The sequence below is a fragment of the Neolamprologus multifasciatus genome, chromosome 16 (genome assembly GCF_963576455.1).
Source record: "Neolamprologus multifasciatus chromosome 16, fNeoMul1.2, whole genome shotgun sequence".
NCBI classification, from domain to species: Eukaryota; Metazoa; Chordata; class Actinopteri; order Cichliformes; family Cichlidae; genus Neolamprologus; species Neolamprologus multifasciatus.
In genome coordinates this window covers 29,351,765-29,375,999 of record NC_140454.1, presented here as the reverse complement: position 1 = coordinate 29,375,999, position 24,235 = coordinate 29,351,765, and the positions used below count along the sequence as shown (strand labels likewise).

Here is a 24,235-nt window from a genome sequence, read left to right as displayed (position 1 = left end):
CCCCAAAACTACAAGTGCTGAAAGACTTCTGGGTCTCTGTGGTTATAATGAAGCTGAAACGTACAATGAAAATTAAAGGTGTTGGGTGGTGGTAAGTGCTCTCATACACATTGCTCCAAAATGTCACAGAGGTGGTCAACTTGGTTAAACCAGTCCTACTGTGGATGGAAGCACTGCAATCCTGGACGATACAGCTCACATCGGGACAGAAATGTTTCCTCAGAGCATAAAGGTGATTACTCTCAACAACTTTGGACTGATTTACAGTCACATCTCCCTGTACTGGAAACCATGCTGACAAAATGTACCCCACTGTATAACATCTGGAAGTGACTGTGCACACACACCATGTGTAGAAAGCTGGGGGTGCACAGGGGTCAAATTTAGACATTTTTGTGGACACATATAACTTTTCCATCAGTGCGTAGCTGGTGCTCAATTTCACACATTTCCACCATCTTTTAAAAAAAAATGTTGTAAGGCTAGCACTGGCACTACAAAAGTGCCAGACCCAAAGTTGGAACCTCTGATGTCAGTGGTTAAAGGAAGGGTTACCATAATGAATTCACCAGTGACTGGCAGACGGTGCCCACATATTGAGTCCAAAATGAAATCCTACTGAAATTACCCCAATATCTGCTAATAACACCATTGGTTCTCAAATCTGTCAAAACGAGGGCCAGTTTTTAAAAAGCACAAAGTCTAGAAGGGGCAGTCATCAACACCAGCTCCATGCTGAAAGATAAGTATTACTGGACTCGTTCAGCTGTCTCTAGCATACATTACCAGCAGCAGCGATACATTACATTATAGGCTAGTATTGTGTTCCAACAGCTCCAACTACACTACAAAATGTATTTATGGGAACCTACTGTCTTCTAACTATGTGAAGACAATTTAACCTCTTACTCACATTATATCCTGCTGAAAGAACCAGAATCTGTTAAAAATCCAAACACCCACTCAGTGAGGGTGGATGGGACAGAAAAATCACAGCTGTCAGTGACCAGCGTGACCTTGCAAATCTGTTTAAGAATACGCTCTGTGTTTTCACATTACGTCTTTATCCTTCTCCCCAGTTTGAAGCAAACTGGAGGTAACTGTAACTCCCGCTATACGTGCCAAAAATTCCCCAAGTGCTGTTGGGTTTTCTCACGCCTGGGGCGATTATATCTGTGGAACAACTTTTGCAAGGTCTTATTGTGAAACAACTGCAGCAGTCGACACAAACACACACGCACGCAGACACATACTTTATACAGAGCACCACTGAAAGCATGACAGCAAACACATTTTCATTCTCACTCTTTGTAAGTGGAAGAGAAGAGAAGAGAAGAGAAGAGAAGAGAAGAGAAGCTGCCACCATCTTTCCAGCTATGACCATGGGCCACCAACCACAAACATGGTTAGCCAAGGAGACCACACACATACACAAGCACTACAGAAGCAAGCAGTGCTTTACATTACCTGAGATAAACACATTTAAATACTACACTGATACAACATGAGCTTGTGTATGTTACATGTTCGTTAATATAAAATCCTGCAATCCACACCAGAAGCAGCTCGATGCACTCTGCTGTGGAAACACGCAATATGTGTCTGAATTCACTCTTTATCACTGTTCACCTACTGAAGACAGCACTGCTCCAGTGCAGCATAACGCACATGAGTATCACACCTATGTCAGGTCACACACATCCTGCGATAACTTTGTTTCTCTGTAACAGTGAAGCAAATCCACAATGCAGAAAACTGACACACACACACGAAAAGCCAGGAGCTCGAACATCAGACAGACAGCAGTACTTTACCCTCCTTTCCCAACCACGCTTCTTACCTGAAACACTGCGGTGGCCATCCTGTCTCAGAGTGAGTGTGTCTTTTTTTTGTGTGTGTCGTTCTCTCTCTCTCTTTCACTCTTTGGTTTTCTCTGTCTGGTTTTAGTGCTGCATCGTCCTTTGGCTTTTCTTCCTCTGCCCCCCCACCGTGTGCAGCAGAGAGGTTTTTCCTCTGTGCTCCGACCAGATGGCTAAAAGCTAAATCCACTCACTGTTACCTTGGTGCAGCGCAGGACTGGAGGAGTGTGTGTGTGAGTGTGTGTGTCAGAGAGCGAGAACGAGAGAGCGAGAGAGAGAGTTTGTGTGTGTGTGTGTTTCAGGCTTCAGGCTAATAGGTCTGGTTTGCCTCTCCCTCACTCACTCCTCCTCCAAGAAAATGAGCATAAAGATGTCTAAAGAGTCTTAATGTGAGCGCGCGAGTGGGGCGAAGTGCAGCCAAAGGCAAATCTTAACATCCCACAACTGGAGACGGCGCAGTGCAGCACTCGGCGCTGAATAAGCAGGCAAAGTCTGGCTACGGGCTACAGCTATTTCCCCTCTCTTTCACTCCCTGGGTTTATTTTCTCCTCCCTCTTGTTCAGACCATTTTCACCCTCCTCCCAAACGGGGAGACACATGAGTAACGAGAAAGGAGGAGAAAAATACTCAAGTCAAATTTCCCAGGGAGATCGGGAGGGAAGAAGGGGACGTGAGATCGGGGGGAACAAAAGCACAGCTCTTTCCTTTCACCGTCTTTTTCTCACTTTCTCACACACACTCCTTCATCACGAGCTCATTCTTCATTCTCTCCTTGTTATCAGCTTCTCAAGTTACAGGTTAAATATGAGTCGTCGGCAGACCTCCACCCGCCTTTTCTGCCCCCCCCTTCCTCACAAGCTCTCTCCTACACACTCACTCTACGGCTGCCCACGAGAGGGAAAGTACCATGAATGAATCCATTGACTTCAAGGCAAAGTCAGACAGCAGCAAGGAGCTACATGCTGACCAGTCACCAACTCACAAAGCCATGAAATTCTATGGCTTTGATTCCAAGAGTTAAACCCTGTCCTCACATGCTATTATAAAGATTTAGAACATCACTCTAGAGTGAAAGTAGTCAGAAGATTGCTTTCACTGACTATCAGCCTTTCAACTAACTCCTGCAGAATAAACAGGAACGTTATTCACATTTTAAATATCTTTCCTTTAAATGTATCACCTTGGCTTTGAAAACTACAAGTTTTAAGCTGGCAAAAAAGTAGAATCAAGTAACTTAAATAGCAATAACTTGGAGAAAGATCAAAAGCTCTTCACCCCTTAAGTTGGGTGATCTAGTGGGTCCTGTTAGGTCCACAAATCAAACCAAAGCTGTTCCGAGTGATCACCTTCATCCAGTGATGAAATATGTCTATTCTGGCAGGAGAGGTTTGTTCCCATCCACAAAGCAGAAGTGCTTACAGAAAAGGTCTAAGAATAATAAGAATATGGGAGTCACTCGCTGTGGCCTTCACAGTCACCAGAGCTCATCCTAGACTGATGCATCAGACGCCACCAGTAAAACCAACACGTCGTCTTCCAGCCCTGTCTACTGTGAAAAATATGAAATAGTCACTTGTTAACGGGGATGAATCGTCACTTTTTACCTGACAGGAAACTGAGCTTTAAAAGATGAGGCAACCACTGTAATTTCAACTAACCTAACAGATTAGTTGTTCATTTTTAACCCTAAATTCAATTAGTTATGCATTAAAAATAATACAGGGTGATGGGGATGCTTGAGCGTATCCCAGCTGTCACAGGGTGAGGGCTGGGGGATACTCCCTGGACATGTCACCAGTATAAAGTGGTGAAGAGAATGGATATGAACAAAATTACTGATTGAAAATGTGACTTTTTTTAATTGAATCTAGTCTTAACTTATCATTAATGTCAGTTTAATGGCCAACAGGTGATAACCTGGTTGGTGCGATTCAGCCACTGCATGAAAGCATTGGGGAAAGTGTGTTTGTATGCAGCACTATAGATTTTGTTAGCAGCTGTCAACTGATTGGCACATTTGGACCACATCAGACTCAACAACTATCCAGTAAATGACATTAAACTGGATGGCTTTAATCTCACCTCAAGTCATCCAAGCAGCCTAGGTTATAGCACTACTCGCAGCCTTACAGTAAGCGTGCCGTTTTAATGTGCTCCCACAACGTCGCTGGCTATTATCCAGTAGCAGACAAAGAGGCTTTACTGAAGAATGCATGGTACAAATTTGTAGCACATTAAGGATTATGTCTCAACATGGAAAGAATGGCCACCGTCTTTGATGCTGCTTGGAGGTAATTACACGGAAGGCGGCTCTGAAGAGCAACACCTCTAGCTTGAAGTCGTGTTCACCAGATGTCAGCTCTGTAAGCGTTATTTAATTCACTATTAATGACAAGGCCCAGGAAGGAAGGGAGTGCTGCCAAAGAGCAGACATGTGGTTCACGGCAACAAAACAACATGCTTGTTTATGTGAGATAGTCACCTTCAGCGGAGGGACAAGGTTTTAAACTGTGGGGAGCGGGAATTCCCTGTTCCTAGTGTCTGCGTTTGCCTGTGCGGCTCTGAGTCGAGCTTTGTGTTTCACCGCTCACCACAATGCAGTGGTGCAGACCACCAGTTTCATCCGTGTATGTCGGGAAGTGCAAAGCGTGGGGAAGTTATCTGTCTGTGTTTGAGGCTGATATGTTTCTCTTAGTCTGGGCTATTTCCTGCGTCCTGGCTTTTATTACCTTCATAATCCCGTGGCTGCTGTCTGTAATCACACCGGCACTGCCAGAAACAACTATCGCACAGCCACGCCAATTCTTTTTTTTTTTTTTTTTACTCTTACTGCTCATTTTTGTAGGAACTGAAATCTCTCGGTCTCTTTTTAACTCATTTTAATAGGACACAACATTAACAGGAGGGTCTGGGAATCCACCACAGGAACAAAATCCTTACATTTCTATTGAATTTTCTACATTTTCTGCATTACTTTATGATGGCACCATCTTTTTTCCCATATAAAGAAAAGTACAATAATCAGTCTTACTTTCAACTAATATACTTTTATCGCCCAGTATTTTCCCTGCTAAATCCACGCACATGTAGGCAAGATTTCCAAAATGTGTGAGTCACAGCGTAACAATGTGTTATCTGTTTATAAAGCACTTAATAAAGCCATGGGCTTAATAGCTCAGATATATTAAAGCTCATGTGCAAAACTTTCTGCATGTTTAAACGTGGAATTGTGTGCATCTCAGCGATGTTTTTCAGACTGATCAAAAACAGTTACATTAGCTTAAGCAAGCAACACTCTCAGCTTGGCTTTCAGTCAGACCTCCTCCTTCATCATGTTCCTTCTGGCTTTTTCAACCTGGTGTGCAGCAGCTCACTGAGATCAGAACACAATGTGTCTTGCATGTTCTACAAAAACTCATAACTTATATTAACCAGGCAGTTCATTAGTTACCCCTTGATAGGACTGAGTCGGATGCCCTTTTGGAGACATCCTTAGAACTCTCTGAATTCTTCATGGCATTGATTCAACAGTGTATGTCTGCAGCACATGCTCGATGAGAATCTTCACTTCACCACATCCTAAAAGTGGTCCACTGGACTGAGATCTGGTGATTGTGGAGAAAACTCATTGCCATGTTCAAACCAATCTGAGCTTTGTGACATGATGCCTTGTCCTGCTGGAAGCTGTGAAGATGTGTACGCTGCAGTCATAAAGGCATGGTCATGGTCACCAGCAACACTCAGGGAGGTTGTGCTATTTAAATGATGGTCATTTGGTACTAAGAGGTCCAAAGTGTGCAAAAAAACATATTTCCCACATCATTATACCACCCAAATCAGCCTGAACTGCTTTTATGTTCTTTACACATAATTTGAATGTTGCAGCAAAAATTGAGACTCGTCAGACCAGGAAACATTTTTGCAATCGGCTATTGTCCAATTTTGGTGAGCCCGTGTGAACTGTAGCCTCAGTTTTTCTGTCAGGCTTGGCAGCCGGTGTAACAAGTGGTTATTTGAGTTACTGTAGTCTTGAAGAAGTCTGGCCATTGTCCACTAACCTCTGATATAGACATTTTTTCCCAGAGATCTGCCGCTCACTGGATATTTTGCCTTTACAAACCATTCTCTGTAAATCCTAGACAAGGTAGATGGTGCAGCCAGCAGCAAAGGTCTTTCCACGCTCACAAAGGCACTTAAATTCCTTTTCTTCCCCAGTCTGATGCTCAGTTTGACCTTTAGGAGGTTGTCTTGATCCTGTCCACATGTCTAAAAGCATCGACTTGCTGCCAAGTGACTGACTACATATTTGTGTTAAAACGCAAACAAACAGGTGTTCCTAATGAAGTGGCTGTGAGTGTCTATTCGAGAGGGGTAAAAAAAAAAGGAAAAAAGATTGCTACATCAGTTTCACTAAGTAGGCCCTTTGCTCCTTTAATGTTTATTATTGGGAGGGAACAAATTCTTTTTTTTCTGATTATGAAAAAATGAACGCACCCATCACTTTGTGTGGTCCTCACACAGACTGATAAGCAAAGGAGCAACAATGGGGGGGAATCAGTGCCTTCCTCAGTGAATGATGGGGAAAGAAAAAGAGGAGGATAGAGAAAGAAAAACGTAGAAAAGAAAAAACAAAATAGTACACAGGAGGGCTACAGAAAGAAACACAGAGCGGGAGAGAACACTCTGGGTGAGGTCCAGTCTCATCAGTCTGACTCAGGCTTTCCCAAGCAACGTCAGGAGCGAGCGTCAGGGTCTCGGTCCCCCAGCGCCCGGTGGAACGCTTCGGCAACGCCCTCGCAGCTTACAGACCAGATTTAACATGGATTTTTCTACTGGATGGTCATGATTAGGCAGCAGGAGCTGACATGGAATGGAAAAGCTGTTGCCTTGAACCAAAGGACAGGCTGCAGATGTAAGGGTGGGGAACTTGAACAGAACAAAGTCTCCGAACTCCTTGAGCACGTAATAAAGAAGGCTCCTCCGAAAAAAACCTCAACACTCACAGCTGTTGTAGCACTCAGAGACGATTAGAAACTCCGGGAGAGATGTGCATGCTCAGCAGTTCTTCCTCTGTACAACAAGGGCAATGAAATGAAAGTGTGGAATTTTTTTTTCTAATTGATCTTAAGCACATTCATCCTTCTCACTCACTTCTTCCATCCGCGTCTCCTTCGTGCACTTGGCACGTTGTTGACATTCTTTCCCACAGCTCTTGATTACTCCATCGTGCTAAAGCTGGGCGTTCCTGTTTGTTTTCTCTGCTGTATCTATGCACATGTCGCTAACATGCACTTACTAAATACATGGCCGTAAGCCCATGGTCCTTGTGTAAGCCGTTAGTTTATGCACATGAACAAGGAGAAATGACAGATGATTGTGACTGTAGGTCCATTTTTATTTCTTTTGTTTGACAGTCAAAGTTAAAGTCGCATATTTATTTTTTTCATCTTACTATAATGACTGCAGCGTAAGTTTGTAGGTCTTCCTACATGTGTTTATCTATCTGGATGAAACTTACTGTATAAGAAATACTATCATCTATATAGCTTAGCTGACTTGGCTGAGTCATTGACTAGTATGTTGACCGTTGTTTTGGGGTCTTTTAACACATCACTCACTAGTTTTCGTTTTAGAGTCTTTAAAATTTTATTTTCCCACCTGCAAGGCTTGTCTGTACTGTGCAACTTTGTATATCCATCTCCTGCTTTGATAGCATCAAACATTATTTTTCTCAAGTCTAAACTGATTAGCATGATGCTTTTTCATGTGACAGCCCAAACCCTCTCTGAAGTTTTTATACTGTGTGCAAATTAGAAGATAATCCTCGGTTTTAACTCAATTTTATAAGCCTTGAGCATTACAAAGTTAAATCACATCACTGCACATCAGTGGTTTCTGCTATTATTCAATAATAAAGTCCATTTTCAGGGGGCTAATTATATTAACCATGATAGTTTTATTTCTGAAATAATTCTGTTATTATATGCAAACAAAAATTATTTATGCTTTCTAAAGAAAACTATTTTAGAAATGCTATGTCAGAAAAGCACTTGGGAAAATAATGACAAAGCCTTTAAATTTCACAGAGGCTCTAACAATTCTGTCCACATCTGTAGCACACAGCAGGAGGTAGCACATGTAGCAAGGACGACACTCACTTTGCATAAAATTTCAGACAATTGCCTTAAATATTTTCACGTGGGAGCAATCAGAAACTGCATACTTCAACATGTCTTGAAAAAATACTGAATACTGAATTGTAGTAAAAATGTTTACTTAGTCGATTATTTTCATCCTCGTGATATAAAATCGCAATGAAATTACCCCAGAAAACATCGCTCCTTATACAAAAAATGCACTCAAATTAGAAGCCATATGATTTATCCCATGATTGAGCTGTTGTTGTGTTCCTGCAAACGTTTGCGGTCATAAGGAGGAGAACAGAGTAGCGAGCATGTGTTCTGTCCTGTGACTGCTAATTCAATTAGCCTCAGAGCTGCTGGCTGGCTCTGCATTTGATCAGACGAGGAGCTGTTGTTTTCTTTTTGTTGTTTTTTTTTTTAAAGTAGGTGCAGATACCATGACCAATACAGGAATATTTTAGTCATGAGCCCACCCTTGTGTGTTTGCTCTAACTTGTTGGCGCGCTAAGTGTGTAACAATTATACAACTCTGACACGGCCTCTTCCGTTTGTTTTCTTAACAAAGGGTCAGCCCGTCTCCTACTTTAACTTCCATTTCTCACTCTCTACACGGCCAACACAACATGCAACATGAAGGAAGCTGTTAATGTTGTCAAAGGGGTTCGATGCAATGCTTTGAAACCTCCCCAAACTTGGACTTATGTAATGTCTTACAGCAAAAGCACAATATGTATTTTTCCCCCTTTCTTTGAATGCCTTGTTTATCCATTAGAACAAAAGCAATGCAGAACTAAGAGCATAAAGGCCTTTTCTACATCGAGGGGGTTGACGCCATAAGTAATATAAATTTCCTGATGATGACTCAATTTATTTAAATGATCAAAGAACCTGTTATACTATGTGTCTTAACAGAAACATGAATTTATTAGAGAAATTAAAGGTGAAACTGCTACACAGACTGTGTTACAGTCTTTGAATATGAAAAACCTTTGCTGGGGCTCAGTTGTGGTGACACATCACAGTTTCTGCCTGTGTGATAAATCAGCGCTGTGGCAATGTGTGGTATCTACAGGAAGTAACTGGAACAGTAGTCAAGGTTAATCAAGCCAAATGATCCTGACAGCTGCTGCGACTGCTGAAGCAAGCGCTACACGAGAGAGGATGAGGCTCGAGGGCAAGAGGGAAAAAATGCAAACTAAAAGAAGGCTTGTGTGTCAATAGAGACTGGCTGCAAAGACACATGGGAGCAGTGGGTCATTCTGGGATGAATCTTCTTCTTTCTGTCTTCTGGCACAGTGTGGAATAATCTCAATAAATCATGGATACACTGGGCTGGGGAAACAAAATGAATCAGTGACTTTAAATGAATTTGTATGTAAAGGCACTGCTGGTTTTCTCCTTTGGTCAACTTCTTCCTGAAGTAGACAGTATGAAAGATGGATCCAGGTATGCCTCCAACAGTTCAAATGTGTGTTGGGTAATAGGTGAATCTGAATTGGCTGTAGGTGTCTAACTATATGTGAACCCTGTGATGACCCTGTCCAGGGTTTACCCCACCTCTCCTCTAAAAGATGGATGGATAGGACATAGTGGTGCTTTGAACCAAATGATACTCACTAACCAGAGTAGGTAGGATCAACCCTCTGGGGAGCGTCAACTTCATGCCAGATGTTTCTACAGTTAACAGAGTTTTCGCCTTGAACCCAAGTGTTGGACCATCACACCTTCGCCATTTCACACATGCACTGCAGCCCTAACCTTTCACTGATTCATACATTCAGACAATTAACAGACAGCGAGTGTGTGCTGACGTGCATCATGTCCTGCCTCCTGCTTGATCGGCACAGGCGCCACCTCATGACCATCAATCTCCAGCTGTCTGCCTCATATGTGAAAGGCCACATCTGGACAACGTCCAGAGAATCAGATCTGTACAACATCCAGACCTCATTACCTGGATTCATGGTTGAAAACAGTTCATCCATATCCATATAGAACAGATTTGTTTTGATTTATTGGGTGTGGGCTCTGAGGATTCATTAAACAACCAACCGCATAATCAAAATGGCAATAATCTCAAAATCATCTAAAAAACTGAAAAAGAGGTTAACAACAGAACAAGCTATTGAATATGAATCCAGGTTTTACTGCTGAAACAAGTGCCCAGATAGCTGCTAACCAGATAACTGCTCCAGCATTTCACAGTTATAGATGCAAACATTGTTCTCCAGGTGAGGAGAAGGCCAGCTGCAGACCTGACGATCTCTCTCAAAAATGCACCTCACATGTGTGGATACAGGTGTTTGGATGTGTCAAAGATTTGGAGGCGATAAATAATACAAGGTAGACTGTTTGTCTTATTTGTAGCCGCACCAAGAACTTTATATCTCCAGGTGATCGCCCAGAAATGTTAAAAATGTCGGGAAACGGTAGCCACTGACAGGCAGACGGTGCCAGAATGACTATTGAACTCAGTGGTATGTAGTAAGATCCAGAAACTTCCTGGAAAGGAGAATATTTATGTAAGAGGCTCAATGCTGCAAGTGAACCTACTGGTTTTATTATCATTTACTATTATTTCAATAGATTTATACTCTGAAATGCTTCAGTAACACAATTTAAGCTTGATGAATGGGAAAGGAATCAAGTGTTAGTAATAATGTTGCAACTTTCATGAAACAAAGGGGGCAATTTGCAGCTTTTCACTTGGCAAACCTGATGAGCCGAATGAGGGCACATCCATCAGGAAGCTCCAAGCAGCAACAACAGAGCTCAAACTGCAACATGATGTGCTCAGTGAAAGGAACTAAAAGGGTCACAAACAACAAATCTGAAATAACAAAAGCACAAAGTGGAAGTGAGCCAGCACAAAGAAACGTACGAGTTCTCTCCACAGTTTCAAAGCATGCGCTCTGAGAATTTCAGGAGCTGACAAAACAAGTGCTTCATCATTTCAGAGAAGCGGAACGAAAACACCAGCAGACGGAGAGATGATACGCTCTTCCACGTTGCTCCTGATTAATGGTGGAACACGGTGGTTTCCTTCTCAAAACACGCTTGACATGCCATGATCAGAGAAACCAAATAACTTCGACTGGACAGCTCAGCTGGATAACACAACATACACCAAATACTATATTTGAAGCCACACAAATACACAGAATGGCAGGTTCCTTTATTACTATGAGCAAGGACACTGCAGTTCATTTCTGTACTATAAAGTGAAGTAGCTCCTTAATAGAAGTAACTTCATGATTTTAAGCGTAGCTTCAGAATTACCCCGCACTACTAAATCATTTTAGCTCAGGTATGTTCAAAAGGTAAGGAAACAGCACAATGTTTGGTGTACATAGAGGATCTTTGCCTTTTAGTGACTATTGTCAATAGAGATGCAGATTTTAAGTGAAAGCAATTCCATTCCTTGCTTGACTTCTTTTCTATAGACCTTTGTAGACTGATCATAAAGCAGCCTTAAGGGGCGTCCACACAGATAGTGACTGCTGGTGATGTCCCAACAACAAGAGACCACCCAAAGCAAAGAAAGTACTGGCAGGTCAAGAGTTAATATTGTCTCAACTCAAAAAAAGTCAAAAAATTAAAGCAACTACCAATGAAAGTGAAGAATGCTGTTGATTGACATATAGCACAAAGGAGTAGTAATTATACTAGTAGATTGTCTACTAGCAACCAACCATTAGTGACAAAATAATGCACAGTGAGCGAATCTCTTCCTGTATTTATATAGGATTTGCAGGTGGCTGCTCCTTCCCAAACCTGGGTCTGCTGGAGGTCTCTTCCTGTTAAAAGGGAGTTCTTCCTCACCACTTTTTTCCAAGTCCTTGATCAGAGGGGACTTGGGGAAATGCTGGGCTTCTCTTTCTCTGTTTGTTGAGTTTATCTTACAATGTAAAGCACTTTGAGCAAACTGTTATTGTGAATTGGTGTTAAATAAACTCAAAGTTAATTAAATATTGATTGTAATTAGGGCTAGGCAATGATAAGGCTACTGTCCTTATTAGCCTATTCTTATCATTTATGTTTTTAACCAACATCCTTCTTGGATTTGACCGCTATTTTTATTTTCCTCACATTTATTTAGGGTTACAATTTCCTCTTGAGAGAAATCTGTTGCTCTAGACCTGTCCGTGCTTGCGGATGGCTATATGGTATCAACACTACCTCTTTCATATCAATGTGTAATCTCCTGAGGAGTAAACACTGGGCAAACAAACCTATATTTTAATAACTACCTTGATTCAGGTAAATGAAGACTGAATTTGATCTTGATAACTCTAGTTGAGGTTAAATTCTTTCTAACTTCACACCTTCAACGTCACGTGTACTAAACCCCAGCGTTACTAGGATGAAGTCTTTTTGGAAAGATGGTGTCCTGAACTGATTTCCAGCAGTGTTTTCTTGGCACAATACCCTGTAAGGTTAAGTAAAAGGGAAAAATAAATATATTTTAATTAGAACTGAAGTCTGAATGCAGTCATGTTGTTATTTAACTGCTGGGCAGGGTGGAAGGCATACAAGCCATGCCTTTAGACTGAAATTAGTGCTTAAGCAGTTTGAGGTTTTACCTTTCCTCAGCGCTTTCACAGCAAGTTGGCACGAAAGTCCCAGAAATCCAGCCTCTCTGTTTTTGTAAGGAAGTATATATATATATTATATATACAAAGGAGACTATGCATAAAGAAGGGAGACTTGTAAATTAGCCTGAAAAATGGAAAGATACCATCACTTCATGCAAACATATTCATGTTCACTTTCAGGAACACCCTATGTGATGTTTTTGGCTCTTTCCTGTCATCACCCAGAAGCAAAATTTTACTGACAAGATTTAACACATTTTTCACATCCAGCTGTGAGTAAACAGGCATGAAGGTGGGGAGGCATTTTGTGACCATTTGTTTGCTGCCCGGTTAAATATGGGCTGTATATTATTCTTATCTCCAGATGGAGATTTATAATTGTAACGTGTACTTGCGAGAACTGTCCTACCTCGGAGTTATTTTCGAGCGCTCAGATTCCTAACATTTCAGATCATATATGGCTGACAGGTCGCAGAAAAGAGCTTTAGCTGGATTTTAAAATAAATAAGTCATAAAAATGTAGCCAGTGGTCTCGCAGGCCTGACTGAGTGCCGATAGTTATCATGCTTGACCCTGTCGTGGTCACTCCCTTGTTTTTCATCTCAGGCTTTTTAGCAAATTGCTTCCTGCCAAAGCCTTGACATTTTTAGCTGAAATGTTTAGAAAAGGAAATGCTGCTGTGATTTTTGGAGATGGAAAGTTGCAGGTTTGTATATATAGACACTGGCAGTTTGCTAGGCTTCTCCAACAAATTTGACCTCTGGCTTCCTGAAATTCAAGCGTTATCATGTACTGTGTACTTCCATTCATCACACTTAAAAAAATTGCACAATCTGCAGGGAAAACAAAGGAGAAAAAGACGTAATTTCTGCAGGTTTCAGCGACACATTTCTTCTCAATAAGGCCCTTTCAAATTACTCTGGATCAAAGTACATATTATGAGGGAAGTCAGAAGCTCATCGCTAACCAACACCAATGCTTTACCAACATTAAAGTGAGAGATCTGGATCCACAGCAGAATTTAATGTTATTCTTTTTCCCTTTAGTAACATTGTTTTTTTCCCCTGAAGCTCCAGCTCTCCACCGGGTTTCATGAAATTTTGGTTTACAGTAACCTTGCTGAAACCCTACCATCACCTCAACTACCTACCTAGCTGTCAGTTAGACAGCTACCTGTAGATGCTAAAGATTGATTAATTTAATGATTGCTAACAGACACACACACAGCAGAATAAATGGAAAGCTGGACAGAGGGACTGGTGTCACTCACGGGTTTGTAAAGTGTCATTTTGAAGCTTCAAGATTAGCAACTTGGATGTTTCGAATGAAGGGTGGATCTGGCTTTGAAACCACATGCTCATGAGCATTTTCTGGAAAATCTTCTTATAGAATAGCCAGAATTTATAAAACTTAACGGCCTGTTTAATATGACCTGAAAGTATTGCCTGACACCATGAAACAACAGAGAAAGGTCTGCTTCCCATAGACTTTGATATAACTGCAAGTCATTTTTAACCACAAGCATTACTCCCTACTGGCTATTAAACAGGATGCATTAAGACTCTTCTGTAATGCTTCACTTTAGACCCACAGACCCACACACTCCCACACTACTCTCATCTACTGTTATTAACCCAAGGTTAAGAGAGACACACAAAAGGTTTTTAACCTCCCCCTACAAGAGGCTCAGATCCTAACTGGACATATTTGTAGTAAATTGCTTCTTTAAGCCCACTAAAAAAAAGTCCAAGTCATTCATGAAGACGTTTGAGTGCATGACAATTTATTGTCAGAATTAGAATCAGCTCTGAAATTGCCACATATTCCCATATGTATATGTTTCCCCAACTTCATATCAGCCCAGAGTAAAACAGATTTTATACAGATGCACTCTGAGCGCAAATAAATGTAGCACAACAACATGAGCTAAAAGACTAAATAACTTTCTTTAGCAAAGCAATCTATTATTTTATATATTTTATATATTTTTTATATATTTTTATATATTTTATATTTTATCTATATATCTATCTATATATATATATATCTATATATCTATATATTTTATCTATATATGTCTTTGTATTTATATATGTGTATATACAGTGGGGCAAAAAAGTATTTAGTCAGCCACCGATTGTGCAAGTTCCCCCACTTAAAATGATGACAGAGGTCAGTAATTTGCACCAGAGGTACACTTCAACTGTGAGAGACAGAATGTGAAAAAAAAATCCATGAATTCACATGGTAGGATTTGTAAAGAATTTATTCGTAAATCAGGGTGGAAAATAAGTATTTGGTCACCTCAAACAAGGAAAATCCCTGGCTCTCACAGACCTGTAACGTCTTCTGTAAGAAGCTTTTCTGTCCCCCACTCGTTACCTGTATGAATGGCACCTGTTTGACCTCATCATCTGTATAAAAGACACCTGTCCACAGCCTCAACCAGTCAGACTCCAAACTCCGCCATGGCCAAGACCAAAGAGCTTTCGAAGGACACCAGGAAAAGAATTGTAGACCTGCACCAGACTGGGAAGAGTGAATCTACAATAGGCAAGCAGCTTGGTGTGAAAAAATCAACTGTGGGAGCAATCATCAGAAAATGGAAGACATACAAGACCACTGATAATCTCCCTCGATCTGGGGCTCCACGCAAGATCTCATCCCGTGGGGTCAAAATGATCATGAGAACGGTGAGCAAAGATCCCAGAACCACATGGGGGGACCTGGTGAATGACCTGCAGAGAGCTGGGACCAAAGTAACAAAGGTCACCATCAGAAACACACTACAACGGCAGGGAATCAAATCCCGCAGTGCCAGACGTGTTCCGCTGCTGAAGCCAGTGCATGTCCAGGCCCGTCTGAAGTTTGCCAGAGAGCACATGGATGATACAGCAGAGGATTGGGAGAATGTCATGTGGTCAGATGAAACCAAAGTAGAACTTTTTGGTATAAACTCAACTCATCGTGTTTGGAGGAAGAAGAATACTGAGTTGCATCCCAAGAACACCATACCTACTGTGAAGCATGGGGGTGGAAACATCATGCTATGGGGCTGTTTTTCTGCCAAGGGGACAGGACAACTGATCCGTGTTAAGGACAGAATGAATGGGGCCAAGTATCGTGAGATTTTGAGCCAAAACCTCCTTCCATCAGTGAGAACTTTGAAGATGAAACGAGGCTGGGTCTTCCAACATGACAATGATCCAAAACACACCGCCCGGGCAACAAAGGAGTGGCTCCGTAAGAAGCATTTGAAAGTCCTGGAGTGGCCTAGCCAGTCTCCAGACCTCAACCCCATAGAAAATCTGTGGCGGGAGTTGAAAGTCCGTGTTGCTCGGCGACAGCCCCAAAACATCACTGCTCTTGAGAAGATCTGCATGGAGGAATGGGCCAAAATACCAGCTACTGTGTGTGCAAACCTGGTAAAGACCTATAGTAAATGTTTGACCTCTGTTATTGCCAACAAAGGTTATGTTACAAAGTATTGAGTTGTATTTTTGTTATTGACCAAATACTTATTTTCCACCCTGATTTACGAATAAATTCTTTACAAATCCTACCATGTGAATTCATGGATTTTTTTTTTCACATTCTGTCTCTCACAGTTGAAGTGTACCTCTGGTGCAAATTACTGACCTCTGTCATCATTTTAAGTGGGGGAACTTGCACAATCGGTGGCTGACTAAATACTTTTTTGCCCCACTGTATGTATGTATGTGTATATATATATATATATATATATATATATATATATATATATATATATATATATATATAATATTCTGTAACTCTGTAACTTCTGTCGGTGCTGTGCTTTTTTGGAAACCAAATTTCCCAGAGGAACCCACCCGAGGGATTAATAATTAATAAAGTTTTATCTTATCTCTTATCTCTTATTACTAATGATGGAGGAATACGAGACATTAGATTGGACTGTCTGTGACGCTTAATAAACACGAGGAGGCTGTAGTAGATGGAGAATTTTTCTCTGACGATCCTAAATTTATTATTATATTAATCAAAAAACTGATAAAGGTCACACATTCTTTCAAACAGCAGTAACACTATTTCACAGAAGTCACTGGCTACATTATCTATTGGGTGATGGTGGATGTGTTATATTTTAAAGGTTGTTTAGAGCTGTGGAATTAAACCTGAACCCTTGCACCTGCTCTCTCACTAGCTTTGGTGAACTAAAACTTTAAACCATCCTAAGAAACTGGAACTCTCATTTGTCAAGGTTCTAATATTGAAACGCAGTCACCAGTGAGACAGGAATCACACGTAGGTCTTATAATTTCAGCCATTTTGTTTAATAACGTTCCACTGGAGACCTCCCTCACATGGTTCACCAAACCCACCGCCTCTTATTCAGCGTGGCCCGCCTGCCCTGCGCCCCTGGCATTTCCTGTGTGTAAAACAGAGTGGGCAACGCTGGCAACTAGCACCCATTTCCAATAATGGATACCAGATGAAGGGTGTGTGTTTAGGTATGTGCTGTATGTGTGCAAATCCTGCCCTAAACCCTAAATGAATGCTGTACCTTTCTAATTATCCAGCACAAACTCCAGCTTCTCTTTGTTTTCCCTCCCGTTTTCTTGCTCTTTGCTTTCGCACAACATGATTAATCGAGCTCCAGCTCCACCAAGAGGTCTTTTATTTTTAGAACACGGGGACGATCTCCAAGACGCAAGAGCTCATCCAACATAAACAGATTCTGGTACAAAGAGTACTTGTTTAGACATTCTTAAGATTCTTCTGCAGAACATAAACTCCCCCCAAACCCCACCTATCTCAACATCTGCATGTATATGTGCACATACGCACATCTTAAAGAGTAGATGGCTCCAAATAAACAGAGAACATTCAGCCCTTCTCATGTTCCTTCACGTGGAAAGCAATATTCACTTGATGCATGAAGGTATTACTAAATATAACATTCAAATATCAGCAAACATGACATTGCCTTCCTTTTTGGGTTTTTTTTATGTGTGCAAATTGTTTAGGACTCTTACCTTGACTTCACATTTCTTGTGGCATGCGATTCGGCACACTGGAAAAAAAGAAAAGGAGAGAAAAACCAATTAACTCCACAGATCATAAAAAGCTTTTGAACATTATGGAGAAATTCAGACTGCGTGTTGCATTATGAGTGATGACGCTGAGCAGCTGTCAAGAAGACATGAAAAAGCAAGAGGTATATTCAAATTCCACAATGTTTGTACTGTGGTCAAAGTCAAACAGCATCTGCTGTTAGCAGGCTGATACTGCCACAGCAGCTCACACTCCCAGCAAAGGCTTAGAATTCACTGCTGTGAAGGATAACACACAGTGAGAGATCTCATCTCTGTGTCATCGGTTAAATGAACTTTTTAAAGTGAAATCATCACCAGTGCCATGATCTTTTTACTGAAGCATCTCAAAATCTACAGATACACATCAAAACACACTCAGCCGCACATAAAAAAGAAACCACTGTGAGAGTTTGGGCTGCAGTACTCATCGTCTCCCAGGCTAAACAGCTTTCAGTGCAATGAATAAGTCAGGATGTTTCAGCCGTCTGTGCATTTGTGTGACAGGCCACTCTCCAGTTATCGATTCCTACACTGACCACACGACTGTCACATGAAGTTAAAAGATCCGATTTATCTCGAGGTCTGCAGCTGGAAAATATTAGGTTACTCATTAGTCCCAAACAACAAATGATCAGTCTTGATGCACGCTCAATTATCCAGGTAAGGAAATCCCAAAAAGTTGATTCTGTTCATCTGGATGCAGCGTTTCCAGTGGGAGAGACGTTTCGTCACTCATCCAATGACTTCTTCAGTCCCAGCTTCAGTGGTGCTGGTTTCAGTCATTGTGCAAATGTACTGTTTATAAGGTTGGGGAAACCTGCAGTCAGCTGAACTGAAGAAGTCACCTGGATGAATGACAAACTATTTCTCCCACTGAAAACGCTACGTCCAGATTAACAGAATCAGCTTTTTGGAGTAATTAATCAGTTTTCCTGAATTTCTTTCCCCAGAATATTAATCTTAGGGACAGATTTTCCTCCTGTTTTTGGAAACTTTCCACCTCTTGAACATTTTAATTCTCTCACCTTTTTTGCTTCAATAAAAATCCACATCTGTCTGCTTCATTCCAACCAACACCCCAATTTTTCCTGGGTTACTCCTGGATTTTAAGACCACCTTCTAGAGCCTTGCTCTTTCTCCTAGGAACCTTCTGGGATTTTTTTAAAGCCTCTCAAACTTTATTCAGAATACTGAATAAAACCTTACCTTTTGTGTCACACAAGAGCGTCGAAATCAGTCATATTTGTTATTTTTAGCAAGATGTCATCTTTTCTAAACATTTTCTAAAACATGACTGATTGCATGAGATGTATTCAGGTGATATCAGTAAATTGTAGCTATGAAAAAAAGAACCACAGTTGCACTCTCTTCAAATAGCCACTGCACCAGTACAGTATATGGTTAAAGCAGATCTCAAAATTTTCATCAAAGATTAAAGAAGTTGTTTAACTATAGAATTTCTGCACAGTTTTCACAGCTCCCCTTCTGTCCTCAAGGCCTCTCTGTGGACTCCCACTGGGCCACCAATAAGGGTCAACAAGAGAGAGCACCTGGACCAGCGGCTCATAAATTCTCAGCTTCCCTCGAAGGACAGAAAACCAAAACACGGCTCAGCGTGCCGAGGTGTAGGCTTTCCAAATAAAGGAGAAGGCTGTATGCTTTTACTGGAACGTTCTACGCCTTATGTAATGAGTTTTTCTTCCTGTCTCGAGCCACATTCTTCAAAGCAGTTGTAATATCTGTTGTGAATAGTTGTCAAGTCATTGATATGAAACTGGGAGGTGGCCAGTCCTGACATTGTGTGAGAGTCAGATTGTGTGCTTTGTATTATGTTATGGTGGCAGTGCAGTGTTTTCCTGAACCCTATACTTCCTCTACTCTTGCTTCCTAAACACTATGTTCTCTCTGATGTATACAGATTAATCAAACAGGATATCCCTGAAACACTCCTTTAGTTCTAAAACCACGTGGAGTTTTCTTTGCGTGACCCTCCTTCTTATAAGCTGCACTCTATGAATGTCAAGTCAATGTTCCACTGGGGCCAGCAGTTTAGTACATACAGACATCACAGAAAGACTTGATAAAATGCTAATTCTCCCAGGCTTGTGTGAAAGACGTATCTTGACATTTCTTGGCCAAGTTCAACTAGTGAATGGTTTTGCACTTGCACAGGCTTAAACAAATCTGCAACATAAAAGGTAAAAAGACCAGAGGTGGAAGGTGAGACTGAGGGAAGAACCTGTTGGATGAACCCAAAAAAACCTCTAAAAGGAGGCAGCTAGTATTCGCAGCCTTGCCTTATTGGTTATTACCCAGAACTCATGACCACAGGTGAAGGTTGGAACATAGATCTGGTAGCTGGAAAAGCTTTGCCTTTTGACTTATCCCACTTTTCACCATGACAGTCTGCTACAACGCCTTCATTCCTGAAGATGCTGCACCAACCCATTGGCCCAGCTCCTTTCCATCATCGTGAATAAAATCCCAAGATACTTGAACTCAGGGGCAGCTTCAAAACTACAGTTTTCCAGCAGATAAGCTTGTGGAAACTATGAATAAACAATAAAAGACTTTGTTGGTGCAGTGGCGCCTATTGCGTACTATTCTTCACAGCTGACTTACTCTGGTTGCCAGAAAAGCTCAGACTGAGCATTTTGTCTTGTAAACAAACACACTTAGTTTAGTTAGAAGTCATCTTTTAATTTCAATATAAAAATCTATTTCAAACGTGCATGAACAAAATCTAATGTTCATGTTAATGTTCTAATCTATGTTGGATAAAAAAGCAGGGGTGTGAACTCTTTTCCGGCTTGTAAAATGCCAGGATAAGTTTGAGAACCAGTGCATTTAAGAAGGTTAATGCACACGTCTCTTTTTAAGAGTTAATTTGACTGAAACTTATTTGGTTATGAAATGGTTTTGATCAAACTGTCACACAACGGTTTTTTTTTTAAAGACTGTTATTAGCAGATGCCGTTTTCTTGTTTAAATATCAAGTTTCCGATGTGTAAATTACACGTAAATACATGCAAATGATCTTCTATCTCATCCTGTGACACATGGTGCTTTTGTTGGGACTGCTGTGGCCTCGCTGATATCAGCAGTCATGGTGTGGCTGAGTGTGTGTGTTGGTCAGTTAGCTCAGTAGGAAAACATCTGGTCTCCAGAGTGCGATCTCATGAGTCTGAGTCTCCCTCATGGTGAATTACGTTTTGATGTTTTATACACCCAAAAAATGACATTTGTTTTTTGTTCATTTCATTTTGTTCTCAAAAATGATCAATGAAAAAGAATATGAGAAGTTCAAGAAGGATACTGAGGAACATCATCATGGCCGCCCGCACAGCTTTTCAGTAAATGTTCTGTCAGTGATTATTCAACATTGTTTTCAAGGAATCTTGTTTTTAAGACATGATGTGGCACTACAGCCAAACATCAGACACTGACAGTAAAGCCAATGGTTATTTGCTGAGAGGCTCAAGTCACCTCCTGATGTTTTACCTTTAGTCTTAAATGCTTTAAAAGATGACAGCTGCCTTTGGTGCAGGCTTCTTCAGTTCTAAAACCTGATGGAGAGTCACAGTTTAGTGGCGGTGTCACCCTGGATGTGGTCCTGAAAGATGATGAACCACCCTGTAATTATGTGACTCATTAAAGACCACACATCCAGGGGACAAACCCCCAAACACAATTCAATTTATATAGTGCCAAATCATGACAAGAGATGCCTCAAGATGCTTTATATTGTATGGTAAAGACCCTACAATAATAGAGAGGAAACAGAGAAAACCCCAACAATCATATACAAGCACTTGGGTGACAGTGAGAAGGAAAAACTCCCTTTTAACAGGAAGAAACTTCTGTTGTTCCTAGAGTATTTAAAAGTAGAATGGGAGGGAGAGCCTTCAGTTTTCAGGCCCCTCTTCTGTGGAACCAGCTTCCAGTTTGGATTCAGGAGACAGACACTATCTCTACTTTTAAGATTAGGCTTAAAACTTTCCTTTTTGCTAAAGCATATAGTTAGGGCTGGACCAGGTGACCCTGAATCCTCCCTTAGTTATGCTGCAATAGATGTAGGCTGCCGGGGGATTCCCATGATGCATTGAGTTTTTCCTTTCCAGTCACCTTTCTCACTCACTATGTGTTAACAGACCTCTCTGTATTGAATCGTATCTGTTATTAATCTCTGTCTCTCTTCCACAGCATGTCTTTTATCCTGTCTTCCTTCTCTCACCCCAACCGGTCGCAGCAGATGGCCGCCCCTCCCTGAGCCTGGTTCTGCCGGAGGTTTCTTCCTGTTAAAAGGGAGTTTTTCCTTCCCACTGTCGCCAAAGTGCTTGCTCATAGGGGGTCATATGATTGTTGGGCTTTTCTCTGTATCTATGAAGCGCCTTGAGGCGACATTTGTTGTGATTTGGCGCTATATAAATAAAATTGAATTGAATTGGCAAAACGAGCCTCAGGGAGGGGCGGCCATCTACTGCGACCGGTTGTTGTGGTCGTGGCAGACCAAAGTGACTGAACAACTCTCAGGACCACCTAAAAACAGGCCAACATCATAAGGGGTTAAAAACCTGAGACTCTCCATCAGATTTTGAGCTGAAGAAGCCTCGTGGATGAGAGCTGAAATGTCTTCATGAATCAAAAAGAAGTCCTATTGCCTTTAGCAATGAGAAATGGCCTGGATGCAGAGAAGCTACACAAAACTCTTTACTTTACTTTGATGCACTTTGAAGTCCTTAATTTTGCTCAAGGTCAGAGGTCATGTTCTCTGAGCAGCAACTGTAAGGATTAAGCTACAACCTACAAGGCTTTTCAGGAGACTTCAGTTTTTCTTTCACATCTAATCCTAAAGTTAGGGGTTTAGGAGTGGATACTTATCAGTTTTGAAATCAATCTAGGGTTAAATTAACATACGAGAACTTTATTAACATTATTTACATCAGGTGCACAACACAGTTGAATGTGAGCTGCAAGATGATAAATGTCAGATAAAATATGTGTTCACGGGTATTTCAGTGTGCGACAAGAGTATGTCTACAAACTGAAACCTGAGAAAGTGAGAAGCTTCCTTTTTAGATCCAAAAAGTGTACTTACATCATGCAGAGGCATTTTGTTTCTATTTAAGTGCTCTCTGGACTATATTTGCACATGGGGGGGGCTTTTATGACTTCTTAATTAGAGGCCTTCAAATGTGGGAGGCACCATGAAATCCTACCGGGATGCACAGCGCATCCCAGAAAGTTCCCAGAGTGAAACTGGAAAGGTTTGTTTCTACAGCATGACTCACATAATCTGTCAGGGAGCACCGAGATCGACTCCAGACAAAAATAATGAAACACGTTCATTTAGCACGCAAAGACTGTTTTCTTAACTCACGTGGGAGCTTGTAAACCTTCTGCTTGGCTTTTGTCATGTTTACTTTCATGATCAAAATTGTTATGAATCATTATTTTCTTATAATTTATTGTTTTTTCCATCTAAACCACAGCAAAATCCGCCATAACTGCCTGTACAATGATGTACAGAGCAAAGTACTAAAATCTCAATTGCTGACACAATTTGCCCACAAAGCCCATTTAACAGAGGCTCTGCAGTTTTAAATCATGCTGTATAATCTCGCCGATTTGTCATGGACTCTTAGATGTTCGTGTTTTCTGAGCAGGCTACACTGGCTTAAAAGTGCAGACTGACAATCGATTTTTGACTTTGGAAATAACAAAAACGTCATCGCAGTGAGGCCCTGCAGCTGGGTCGGAGCTTTCTGTCCAATCACGTAAGCTTCTTCATCAGCTTAAGTGTTTTTCAGCATCAGCCTTTTATGGTGACGTATAGCAGATGAGAATCCTCGATGTTCAGAAACGCGCATCTGTGTAATCTCATGGCAAACGGGAATACTCATTGGATAAGAAAGCTCATGTCCATATGCAACTGGAGATATCCATGATGGCTTCTAAATGGATCGGGCGCTCTTCCCAAAGCCACAGTAAGAAAGTAAGAAGAAAAGTTTAACCAGTAAATATTTGATAAATAGCTTAAACAATGATTTAGCTAATTATTGGTGGAAAAACAATTCAGAGTGGACCTATTGTGTTTTTTGTTTTTTTAACTCTTAGACTCCACTAAAGTAGCTCTCCATGATTAACAGTCATACAGTAATCTTGATTTAACCTTCTCCTGGTCCTTACACTGACTGAAACAAGCTCTACTCCCTTTAAGGCCAAGCTTCACTCATTAGTGTGACTAGCAAATGTGGTGCTGTTGCCCTTATATGGTCAATGTTGAGTCCTATACTACTGGTCTGACAAAGTTTGGAGCTAACTGGAGTCCCTTCTAGCTAAGCTGGGAAGGAAGTTGCTAGTCATAACTCACCTTCATCATTTAAAACTGATTTATTATCATTAAAACTACATATTTTGTTTTTGAGCAGTTTTGCAGTATTTGCAGTTCAAAATAATCCTTTTCATTATATTGGACCGTGGTGCAGATGTTTTAGTGCCCCGAACACCTCCAGCGTTCTCCTGATTAGAGCAGAAGGTTTGACCAACAAGTGCGAGTT

The 24,235-nt window shown here is 41.1% G+C and overlaps 1 protein-coding gene and 1 long non-coding RNA gene across 13 annotated transcripts in view; one reads left to right on the top strand and one right to left on the bottom strand.

Moving 5' to 3' along the window:
- LOC146501036 (uncharacterized) overlaps window positions 1–24,235 on the top strand; it is a 178,230-nt gene that overhangs the window by 15,088 nt on the left and 138,907 nt on the right. The gene's annotated exons all lie outside the window — the stretch shown is intronic.
- The window catches only part of tns1b (tensin 1b), a 195,063-nt gene that overhangs the window by 98,438 nt on the left and 72,390 nt on the right, over window positions 1–24,235 (bottom strand). For 10 of the 12 annotated variants that reach the window (XM_085134529.1, XM_085134527.1, XM_085134530.1 and 7 more), the window contains exon 3: window positions 17,616–17,653. In XM_085134529.1, the coding sequence (XP_084990655.1) occupies window positions 17,616–17,653 (38 nt within the window). Of the gene's footprint in view, window positions 1–1,840; window positions 14,565–17,615; window positions 17,654–24,235 lie in introns of those variants that run through there. The other 2 variants (XM_085134531.1, XM_085134533.1) reach the window with 1 other exon arrangement.